General features: G+C 41.3%; 1 protein-coding gene across 1 annotated transcript in view; it reads left to right on the forward strand.

The window, feature by feature from the left end:
- The window catches only part of lrp1aa (low density lipoprotein receptor-related protein 1Aa), a 106,127-nt gene that overhangs the window by 87,660 nt on the left and 6,418 nt on the right, over positions 1 to 12,049 (forward strand). The window contains exons 68-82 of the mRNA XM_043251829.1: positions 530 to 646; positions 3,667 to 3,773; positions 3,886 to 4,018; positions 5,171 to 5,293; positions 5,931 to 6,053; positions 6,734 to 6,871; positions 6,960 to 7,091; positions 7,699 to 7,818; positions 8,057 to 8,328; positions 8,971 to 9,149; positions 9,258 to 9,364; positions 9,454 to 9,573; positions 9,841 to 10,017; positions 10,142 to 10,282; positions 11,859 to 12,029. Of these exons, the coding sequence (XP_043107764.1) occupies positions 530 to 646; positions 3,667 to 3,773; positions 3,886 to 4,018; positions 5,171 to 5,293; positions 5,931 to 6,053; positions 6,734 to 6,871; positions 6,960 to 7,091; positions 7,699 to 7,818; positions 8,057 to 8,328; positions 8,971 to 9,149; positions 9,258 to 9,364; positions 9,454 to 9,573; positions 9,841 to 10,017; positions 10,142 to 10,282; positions 11,859 to 12,029 (2,160 nt within the window). The remainder of the gene's footprint in view (positions 1 to 529; positions 647 to 3,666; positions 3,774 to 3,885; positions 4,019 to 5,170; positions 5,294 to 5,930; positions 6,054 to 6,733; positions 6,872 to 6,959; positions 7,092 to 7,698; positions 7,819 to 8,056; positions 8,329 to 8,970; positions 9,150 to 9,257; positions 9,365 to 9,453; positions 9,574 to 9,840; positions 10,018 to 10,141; positions 10,283 to 11,858; positions 12,030 to 12,049) is intronic.

Genomic DNA, 12,049 nt, shown 5'->3' on the forward strand with positions numbered 1-12,049 from the left:
GGCACAGGCAAACAAGTATAAACTCTGACGGACATATGTAGAAGGCATTCTGAGCTGATGCTGTTTGTTCGGGATGCACTTGTAAGCATCCTGGTTTCTACATCACCCCACAGTGTTTTGATGCAACACGATTTTCATTTACTCACCCTCATATCACTGCAGACCCAGAAGACGTTGGTTCATTGTTGAAACAAAAATCAAGACATTTTTTATTTAATTTGTGGACTTGCACATATGAATTAAGTGGATTAATTTTGCGAAGAGATACAAGTGTAAATTAATGTAAAATGTAAATGTAAAAATGTAAATTAAATCTTTGCATTTGGATCTCCTTGGGAGGACAGAAACCTCTTAAGTTTCATAAAAAAAAAAATTGCTAAGATATTGAAGAATAACCATATTGTTATGGGTTTGGAGCAACATGAGATGAGCAAAACTATGAAAGATTTGTGATTTTTGTTAACTAAATTAAGTTATTTATTAAAGATGGGGCTGAAGAACAGCATTAATGTTGTGTCTGTATATGCAGATGAGAGGACGTGTGAGCCATATCAGTTCCGCTGTAAAAACAACCGCTGTGTTCCCGGCCGCTGGCAGTGTGACTATGACAATGATTGCGGGGACAACTCGGACGAGGATAAGTGCGGTAGGTTTCCATCCCCTGCTTCTGCTTCTGAACGCTGAGACTCCAGGGGTCCGGATGAACATCAGGCACATATGTTTCACCTTACATCCCAGCAGTGACAGCAAGAACAGAACGTTCCGGAAGAAAGCCCTACTGTCAGGCTCTCAGAGTGGCAGGCGGCGATACGACATGAACTGAAAACCCGGTCGCTGTCATTCTCATTTATTTGTTCATGAGCGCATTTTAAAGAACGAGAGAACTTTTTTTTTCTTCCTTTGTGCATGTTTTTGTTTCGTCCGGTCATTTACGTGTCTACATCTTGTTTATTCTTCATTTCACACTGCCACATTGATGTGGGTTAGAGGTAGGTTTCCATTTTCAAATGTCCACTTCAGTCCTGAACATCTGTGAGTGGCTGCTCGCTGGTGACGCTGGGAGGCTTGAATGTTCTTTTCTGTTTTACTTAGCATTAAAAAAACTGAAGACAGCGATTTACGGTACACGTAAACGTTAAAGACGATATAATCATGATAATCAATGATTAATGACGAGCCTTTTCCAGTACTCAGCAGCTAGCCACTGAAACCCTTTCCTGTAGCTTTTGAGCTGTAATGTTTTTTTTTGTTGTTGTTTTTTTTTGCCTGCTGTTCCCGAACACCCAAACCTTCATCTGTCCTTGTGCCTCTGGTTTCAGATGTATGCCCTTAACAATCATATTACCTAAAAAAACCCTGCTTCTAGAGCTGAAGTGATCTAATGAGACCCTGTGAACGTCGAGAAAAAAATCCCATGCCACATTTCACATGTGGCATACCTTTACCTTTTACCTTTTCTTTTTAGAACATTCAGCTTGTTTGATTTTTTTGCACAATGTCATTATTTTAATGACAACAAAGCACATTTTTCATCTCCATCCAACAAGTCAAAGAGAACAAAATCGTCACTTCCTGTTAAACTGGTTGTAAATATGATTTAGAATAGCAAGAGAAGCCACTAAATATAATTTTCATATATGATAAATTTCTTGCGCCTCACGGTGAGGCAGATGCTGCTCTTTGGAAACAGTCATGTAAGACTTTAGATTGGCAAAAATATTTCAGAATGACCAAAATAACATATCGGTCTGCACATTTATTTTGTAAATGTGTTTACATCGTAGTTTATGCACGTTTTCTTATCCGATAAAATGTTTATGCTACTCAAATGTGCACATAGGTTTTTTTTAGAATGTATGCACATTTTTACATTTCCAATCCAGCGTTTTGTGCATAAGAGGTGGATGGGAGCGTAGCTAGTGGCGATTCTTATTCAGTTCTTATTGCTGCGAGTCATTTTAACTCAAATGAGCATCAAAGATGTCTTTTAAAGCTTCGTTGACACCAAACTGTTAAACAGTTGTGTATAAATGCTCCTTAAATTTGTTTAATTGTTGTTGTGTTCGACAAATGAGAACTGCGATGAAAACGTGCTTTACTGTCATTAAAAAAATAATATTATGATGTCAAAAAGTCTTTAGCCTAACAACAGTTCCTCTTCTGGAACTTGAACTGCGTTGAACGCTTTGGGAATCCCTACAGCATGACCTCGCTGTGACTTGTGTGTGTATCAGTCCAATGGATGGGTGCTAAGTCTCGGACGAGACGACGTGTGACCAGTAAGCGATCTGAGGACCGTGCTTCTTGCTAAGAAGTCTTTGACAAAGAAGTTCTGTCTGACCTGTGCCTGGGGTAGAGCTCATCAGACAGTGCCTGTTTTATCTCCTGAGATCGAGCTGGTAACCTTGCCACCACCAGTGCTTCCAGTGTTCGTCCCAGTGTAGAGGGGGGCTCACATCCTCTGAGGAGGTCTCCTCTAACACTGGAGGTCAGTCTTGAGAGACTGATCCCCTTAGTAGTTTTTGTAGCAGCAAGGAAGCTTCTGCCAAATATCTTGAAATATCTGTAGAAAGAGGTTACAGAATCCAGTTCGGTTCTTCTCCCCCTCGTTTCAATGGGACCGTTTCCACTGTGGTGGGTTCTGAGCAGGTTCTGGCTAGCTGTACTGAAGCACTCAAGATCTTTCTCCTGAGATCACCATGTGTTGGTGTACACTGACAACACACCGGTGATCTCTTATATCAACCACCAGGGAGGTCTGTGTTTGCTCCCCTTGTTGAAGCTATATCCAAGACTGGCGTCATTACCTCCGCCCTTCACACTCCAGGCAATCTGTCCTCCTCCCTTACGGCAGCCTGATCAGCTGAATTGCACATGGCTTTTGTCCACCAAGCTGCGAACTTGTGGATGTCATCACAATGGCTTATGAGTCATCTGGCCTCCCCTCTCCTCAAAGGCTCACTTCACCTGAAGTGTGGCAGCCTCTAAAGCCTTCCTGTCGGGTGTAGCCATTAAGGACATCTGTAACGCTGTGGGCTGATCTACTCTACTCAATTTCATCTGGTTTTATGACCATGACGTCCATACCGTTCCTGGTTCCTCCTTTCCACACTATGCAGGGGACTCGAAAGTCTGGCGGCATGGGCATCTCATTTCCAAAGCATTTGACGGAGCTCAACTTCCAGAAGGGGAATGTCTCAAGGTTACGTATGTGACCCTAGTTCCCCAAGGTAACAAGGTGCTGCGTCTCCTGCCATACTTCCGGCTTCCCTGTGAGTGCTTCCCTCATTTTTCCAGAGCTGCCGCTGTATTCACCTCACATGCTTTTATAGCTTCCTGGTCACACGTCATGCCTTCAGTGACGTAGCACACATCCATTGAACTGATTACACACACAATTGCGAGCATGGTCGCGCTTAAGGCATTCCCAAAGCGCTTGGCGCAGTGTCTCGTTCCCTCTGGGAACTAGGGGTTACATATGTGACCTTGAGACGTTTTTGTTTTATGCTAAATATTATTATAATTTTTCTTTCTTTCTTTCTCATGTAGTGAAATGTGACTTGGATTTGTTTTGACTGCCTTGTAAGATTCACCCTACGGTATTCTAAAATATGACAATATGATACTGTTGAACTTTGACAGAAGTGTGTTTTGTGTCTGTGCCAGTGCCCAGGCAGTGCTCTGAGAGCGAGTTTGCCTGCACCAGCGGACGCTGCATTGCTGGCAGATGGAAGTGTGATGGAGATCATGACTGTGCAGACGGCTCTGATGAGGCAAGTCACAAAACCACTTATTCGTATCTGCATCAGGAAAACACACGCTTCAGCAATGATTCTCGTGAACAGCTAATATTCACTGCAGTATGTGGCGTGTGTGTCTTTGCAGCACGGCTGTGATGTGAAGTGTGACAATGACCAGTTTCAGTGTAAGAACGGTCACTGTATCCCGTTCCGCTGGAGGTGTGACGCCGATGCCGACTGCATGGATGGCAGCGACGAGGAGAACTGCGACACTGGAGGTTAAAATAGCACATAAACACGCTAAATGCTGAATTACCACGATCCGAAACTGTCATTAATACAGGAATATTCTACCCAACACATACTTAAAACACTACTCCATGTTGTGTGGCTTGAGGCTGTTTCTTCATCATATTTGAGAGATAACTTGCTCTCAGGTGGATCTTCTGCGGTGAATGGGTGCAGTCAGAATGAAGAAATCTATGTTTGTAAGAAACAAATCCATAAAGAAATTTAGGCCCAAATGTTGGTTATAATACGAGACCTTAATTCATAATAACGCTTTCTCGAGTGAAAAAGTCCATCACCTGTCATCCTTGCATATTTGATCAGAGTTTTCATTTGTAATCAGCGCTTGATCTGTGCTTATACTATAGTTCTAGGCCAAATGGTTTCTATTATTTTAAAGGTCTTACAACAGCACAATAACCACTGGCCAAAAAAAATCAATATGATAAAAACAACAGCTCATTTTCATGTATTGCCAAAATATAATGTTTTATGTAATCTATCTCTCTCTCACACACACACACACACACACACACACACATGCCTCTCATTCCGGCGGCACCCATTCCAAATTTTCATTTGTTGGTGAACTATTTTTTTAACTTTCTGACCTAACTTTCTGATTAGAAAAAATGTTGAAAATCTAGATCTTTTCTGTGCAATAATAATGTATTGCGACCACATCTGACAACTCCATAAAAGAAATCCATATGATTTTGCACTATATTCATATACCAACAGACCAAAATGTCATTATTTAGGTTACATTTTTAGCTCGAAATATAGCGCACATGTTGTATGGACTGCTTTTATTGTCTTTTTGGAAAGAGCAGGAGGAAAAAAAAGAACACCATACAGATTTAAAAAGGTATGATGGTAGAATAAGTAAATAATGATAGAATTTTTATTTATGGTTGAACTGTTCTTTTAAACAACAGTATTACCCATAAACCAGTGCCTGCAGTATTAATTAGAGTGATCAGACTCTGGAGAGGGTTTTAGTATTCAAGGAGGCCTTTCTGAAGATGCGCTGCCAAGTGTTTTACACACACACACGGTAATTGCTGTGTGGTTGTGCTGGAATGAATACAGATGAGTTACCCTGTGTGTGTGTGTGTGTGTGTGTGTGTGTGTGTGTGCAGTGGGTCAGTTCTGCCCTCTGGATGAGTTTCAGTGTAATAACACTCTGTGTAAGCCACTGGGCTGGATGTGTGACGGCGAGGACGATTGCGGAGACAATTCAGACGAGAACCCAGACGTGTGCAGTGAGTAATTCTCTTTTGTCTCAACTCAATTGGCACTTCGTATTCTCTTCAGACTCCCATTTAAATATTTCCCAGAACTGTGGTACATGCGTAGCGGTGGACGATGTGACCCAAATATTGCACCAGGCTTCGTCATTTTATGCGGCTAATTGTATTTGTGGGAAATTAAAACCGAGATGGTTTATGTATTAAATCCCCATCTGCCAGAGCCTGTTTTTGAGTAACCGAATTAAACGCTTCACAGAAAAGATATTTTGCATCATTTGATCATTATCATATAATTCTGATCATATTTCTTGATTGCGCTCACTTGTAAGTAATGATGGAATTTTGCCCACTGAGAACTGTAAATATATGCAATCAGATATTAATCAGATTATTTGCTTTATGCTAGTCAATGTTGCAATGCAAGTGCAATTAAACACACAATATAGTAACAGCTATGTATCAGGGACTCTATCTTTTGCATACAAGATGTTAATATAGTATAAAACATGCCTTGCGATTCTTTGCTTGCATTAGCAGCATAGCTGCGTTTATATTAACTGCTGCACAAACTCTATCGGATTGGGCTTTTGAATGTTCGTTCTGACCTGTCTGAATCTTCACCGGTGTGCTTTTATTCGGTGTGTTTCAGAGAGGTTTCAGTGTCCTCCCACCAGACAGTTCAGATGCCATAATGACCGAGTGTGCCTGCCAGTGTCCAAACAATGTGACGCTGTTGACAACTGCGGAGACAACAGTGATGAACTCAACTGCCGTGAGTAATTGCTACTTTTCTTGGCTGATTTATTTAAAATGTCATGTTTTTTGCATGTCAATATTGCCTTTAAATACATTTCTTTTACCATGTCCTACTGACAATATTAGTATATACATATAGGTGTTTGTATTTTTTTTATTATTTAATTTTGCTTAACTTAGGAAATGATGCCCTAAATATATAGCCGATAGTTATGTATCATTACTGACCCTAATACGTTATGTATTTGACTTTTCAACTCATATTCTGTGCAAATGATTTGGATAACAACACAGTTATCTGGTACTTTGGATAGACCTCTCCTTCAAAACATGTTTTAATTTCAACAGCTGCATCACGTGTTTTGGGGTTTTAATATTTCGATTTGAAGATCAGTGCAAAAATGCTCCTGCACCCAACCTCATGATTCACAGTGAATATATTTCTGTAACTTTATGGCAAGAAAAAATCTGAAATCTAGGATGAAGTGCAAACCATGAAATTAAAAAAGACTGTCAAAAAAGCCATCTTTAAGAGGTGATGCAGAATTTCTTATTACAGCAGGCGGAAATGACACAGCATGACTGTGTTGAACAGAAAGTGGGGGATTCGTTCCTTCATGCACTGATTTGTTTCTATTAATTATAGGCAGTCATGAGTCTGTAGATTAAGTGAATGTGTCCTCTATGTCGTGTCAGAAACGCCAGCGCCTGCGGTCTGTGGAAAGGGTGAGTTCACCTGCAGCACTGGGAAGTGTGTGAGCCTTAACCTACGCTGCAATTTCTTCAACGACTGTGAGGACTACGGCTCCGACGAGATCAGCTGCAACAAGAAAAGTTAGTCTGTTCGTTTATTCGACAGCTTCCTCGGCCAAACGGATAAGATCGAGGTTCACTGTTTGTGCTGTTCCGTATCTGTGAACAGATTCAGGTCTAAACGAATGCCGTAACAACCGCAGCATTTGTGAAGATGAAGGTCACTGTGTGGTGAACGGAAGCGACTCGTTCTGCTCCTGCAAACCCGGCTTCCAGAAAACTCATCCACAAACGTGCACAGGTACTACCAACAAAGCTGCTGTCATGCGTATTTATTTATTTCTCTTAAACTTTGGATGAAGCTTCATTATAAAGCTTCAAAACATTATATTGCTTTAAAGCGTCGGTTCACCCAGATATGAAAATTAGGTGTTTTACTCCCCTTCGATGCATCCTAGATGTATGTGATGTTCTTTTTTAGACAAATGCAATCCGAATTATATTAAATATCTCTTTTAACAGCTCTATCATCAACACATTATATAATGTCCCTCATATGCCTCCTGTAGAGACTCCTTGTATCGAATCGACTGACATTTTTTTCTACAAATTCTACTGCAATGGTAGAGGTTAGGTATTAGCTTAAAACAAAAGAGAGCACTAGAAATATACGAACAAGCGCACATAGATCGCGTATGCTTTAGGGATTATTAATAAAAAAACAATAATGACAAGACAAAGCTAAAATTATGCCCTAAAACCAATCGTAACACAAACACAAAATGTGGGTGTAAAAAAAGAATCAGTGTTTCTAATTACAGATCATGCCAGCAGCGTCGAACAAGAACGAATCCGTCATATAATCACTACATTTATATCTGCGTCTTGTCATGTTTCTCTCTCGACAGATGTGAACGAGTGCAAGCAGTTCGGGATCTGTTCTCACATCTGCAACAACACTAAAGGCTCTCACAAATGCAGCTGCTACAAGAACTTCATCAAAGTGAACGACACCTGCAAGGCTGACAGTACGTGTCAAACTACACAGTTACACCAATATCATCATATCTTCTTAATATCTGCCTTATAGCCACATGTAGCAGATTTGAGCTAAGCGATAATATGCATCATATGTTACATGCATATCTCTTAAGTGAGTATACTGTATGAGATGCTTTATATTCTTCACATCACAGTATATTGTTTGTTACTCTCAGTTTTACATTTATGTCCTTGCGCTGTGTCGCCCCCTATCTGTCATTCCAGGCAGTGACAAACAGGCTCTGTACGTGGCCGATGATAATGAAATTCGCAGTTTGTATCCTGCAATGCAAAACTGGATATATGAACAGGCCTTCCAAGGAGACGCCAATGTACGAATCGATGCCATGGACATGCATATCAAATCCAAACGGATCTTCTGGACCAACTGGCACACGGGCAGAATCTCATCCTTCGAGCAGCCTTCTGCTGGACCTGCTTCGCCAAACTCAAACCGCAACCGAAGACAGAGCGATTCCAGAGTTACCGATCTAGAGGTTAGATAAGAAAATATCACCAAAGTTACACTTTATATTAGGTGGCCTTAACTGCTATGTACTTATACAAAAATACCTGTACAATGTACTTATTGTGTTTTATTACAGTGCCCCTATTATGGGCAATGAAAGGTTCATATCGTGTTGGCTGAGATGCATGAAAGGTCTTACATGCATTTATTTTTACTTTTGTTACTCAACAATTCCAAAACGATTCTCTCAACAATTGATTTTTTTCCAACCCCCTCATCTGCAGTGATTGGATGATTGGTCTCATTTTCAACTCATCTCGCCTGTAATGCCTGATAAAGCAGTGTTTGTTCTGCTTTGTGTGCAGCGTTACCGGGGAAACCGCTATTTTTACTGCTTCAAAAGTGGCACCTAGTCGTGAAAAATGAATTTGCATTGAGAAAAGACCAGCAGTATGACTTGGAAACGGCTTGGGATTCATTTTAAAAATTATTCGTTTCAATGAGTCGACAAAGATTTCGAGAGACAATAACTTCATCCAAAGTGCACTTTAACTAAGCGATCGGTTGTATAATTAGTTTCTTAGGAAGTAACACTACAATTTAATGCTTTACTTTTAAAATGAGCTTTCTCCAACACAGAATTGAACGTAAGGAATGATTTTTTTTACAGATCCCTGGCCTGAAGATGCCTCGTGGGATTGCTGTGGACTGGGTGGCCAACAACATCTACTGGACGGACTCTGGTCGAGATGTGATCGAGGTGGCGCAGATGAACGGGCGGAATCGTAAGACGCTCATCTCGGGAATGATCGATGAGCCCTACGCCATCGTGGTGGACCCTCCGAGAGGGTGAGCAGATAATCGACGCACTTCTTTAGCATCAGCACTTCATACTTAGAGTTAAAACTCTTGTAATAAGTACTTGGCTTTGTATTAAAACTATGTTAACCGTTGAAGCACCATGTACTGGGCCGACTGGGGAAACCACCCTAAGATCGAGACGGCAGCTATGGACGGCACCATGAGAGAGACGCTGGTGCATGAAAACATCCAGTGGCCCACAGGTCAGCCATCACGTGAACCGAACGCCACACGCTCGGCTTCAAGCACCCGTGACACCGGTAACATGACTTCTGCTGGGTTTGTTTGCCAGGTCTAGCTGTGGATTACTTCAACGAGCGTCTGTACTGGGCTGATGCCAAGCTCTCCGTCATCGGGAGCGTCAGACTGAACGGAACCGATCCCGTCGTCGCTGTCTCCAGCGTTAAAAACAGTTGAGTCACTCGCTTGACCAGTTCGAGTCAAAACACAATTTTTGATCCCAGTTGCCCACTGTATGAAGAATTTTTAGGTATAATATTTCACAGTTAACTTTATTTTGCTATCCCCACCTACTGTACATAAATGATATAGACTATACAGTGTCCTATCAGTGTCCAATCCTAAATATATCCAGTATTTTAGAGCGAAGGCATGTGAGCACAAACATGTGGTTTTATATATATTGTAAATCTTGTAAGTTTTTCTCTCTCTTTCTCAGGTCTGCACCATCCTTTCAGTATCGACATCTTTGAGGATTTCATTTATGGTGTGACCTATCACAACAACTTTGTCTTCCGCGTCAACAAGTTTGGCAAGAGTCCAGTGGAGCATCTGACCACAGGAATGAACCATGCCACAGATCTGGTCCTGTACCACCCTTACAAACAGCCAGAGAGTAAATAAATCCGATTCGTACATATAACTGTATTTGAACTTACTGGGAGACATTTTATTACCTTTTACTGATATGTAAGGGTCGGTTTGATCGCTCATGCATCATGTGCTGTTTTATCTCATAGTGGCCAACCCATGTGACAGGAAGAAGTGCGAGTGGTTGTGTCTGCTCAGCCCCAGCGGCCCGGTCTGTATGTGTCCCAACGGCAGAATACTGGACAATGGCACCTGCGTGGAGGTTCCCACCCCAACGCTGTCCCCTGTGTGTGAGTATACAGCTGTGACCTCTCAAATCAAAAGGGAAACGGATGCTGCAATGTCGTGTGGCATTCGTTGATTGAACACCGACGTCTAATGTGTTCCTGTGCTATGCATTCAGGGACAGGAATGAGGACAAATAAGAGCAGAGGCAAGAATAATACGATGATCTGGAAATGAATTGAAACTGCTAAATAATCCCATCAGTGTTGGGGAAGCTACTCTGAAACTATAGCTTAACCAGCTACAAGCTACTTGTAAATTAAAGCAGTTATGCTACATTCCAGCTACCCTTCTGAATAAGCAGCTAGCACGCTTCAAATTACTTCAAAAAGCTGAAGTTATAAGTAAAATACTGTAATGCAGTCATTATTTCAAACAGTGTTGTGAATTCAGGTTGATCTGGACTGTTTTTCAATGGTAAATGTGTCCCAAATGTTTGATTTTGTGAATTACCCGAAAATCACAATAATATAGTTTTTACATTATCTTAAACTGACTGTCAAAGTGCTAAATTGCTACCGATGTAACATCAATGTATGCTAAATGTATTCAACTTAAACCGGGTTAAAGCCGCCACACATGTGTGGTTTAGCAGCTCTGAGACATCTATCAATCGTAAACACGTGAAATCCTTTGCCTTTGCCAAAGGATACAATGAATCGGATAAAAAAAAATGAAACATCTATATTCACCTCCTGTATGCCTCCTCAAGTCTCCGAAATGGAAATGGAAATTACATGCAAAGTTTTCTGAAGACAGTCGGAGATACAGTGATATACGAACACCCTCTCTGCGTTTTGATTTCGAAACCTGCAGTGCTCATGTTTATTCAACGAAATCAAAGCCTTTTGGAAAATCAGTTTTGATATTGTGGCGGGCCGCCAAAGTAAATGTGTATGCACCTCACGACAACCTCTACTCATCACCTTAACTTTAACTGCTTTGTAGTCGGCGGCGCTAGCCAGGCCGATAAACAAGCACGGAGCGGAAGTTAACTTCAGGTCAGGTGCATGCACCGGATGAATCCCCTCTATAGGAATGAATTTAGACTTGGACAAAGACAGTGGTGTTCCTGTAGCTCAAACAGCAGAGCTCAAGCAATGTCATTTTACCAACTTAAAAAATGCGTTCAGCAAAGAAAAGATTGTAATTAGCATGTAATTAAACTTCACCGGATTGGTTGAAATGTCTTTCTCAATGTGTTTTTGGTCATATTATTAACAATTCGTTTGTGCATGTTAACCCAAAGAAAGAAAATGTTTGGGTAGAGGTGATTTAATAGCTTTCAGGTATTGTTTTAGCAAGCTAACTATTTGGTTTGGCATAGTTTTGGTTTGGCTGGTAGCACCCTTTTGGAAAAAACAGCATATGCTGGTTAGGTATGTTTTGAAACTGGGAAGGTCTGTCCATCTTGAGAGCAGCACTTGACCAGCATCTACTTTTAACCATAACAATCCAATTAAGTCCCACATTTTATTCTCTATGAAGATTTACTCTGAAATGTCACCTTGTGGAAATAAAATGGATTATTCACTTGGGTTGACCTCGTATAAAACAAGCTGTTTCTTTGTCTCCCGTCAGCTCCGAGTGGCACCTGCACTCTGCTGTGTCTAAATGGTGGAACTTGTGTTCTGAATGCCAGAAAACAGCCTAAGTGTCGCTGTCAGCCCAACTACGGAGGAGAGAGATGTGAGCTCAACCAGTGCAGAGACTACTGCCAGAACGGAGGAACGTGTACCGCGTCACCCACAGGTAGAGAACCACAAAAACAC

The sequence above is a fragment of the Puntigrus tetrazona genome, chromosome 11 (genome assembly GCF_018831695.1).
Source record: "Puntigrus tetrazona isolate hp1 chromosome 11, ASM1883169v1, whole genome shotgun sequence".
Lineage (NCBI taxonomy): Eukaryota > Metazoa > Chordata > Actinopteri > Cypriniformes > Cyprinidae > Puntigrus > Puntigrus tetrazona.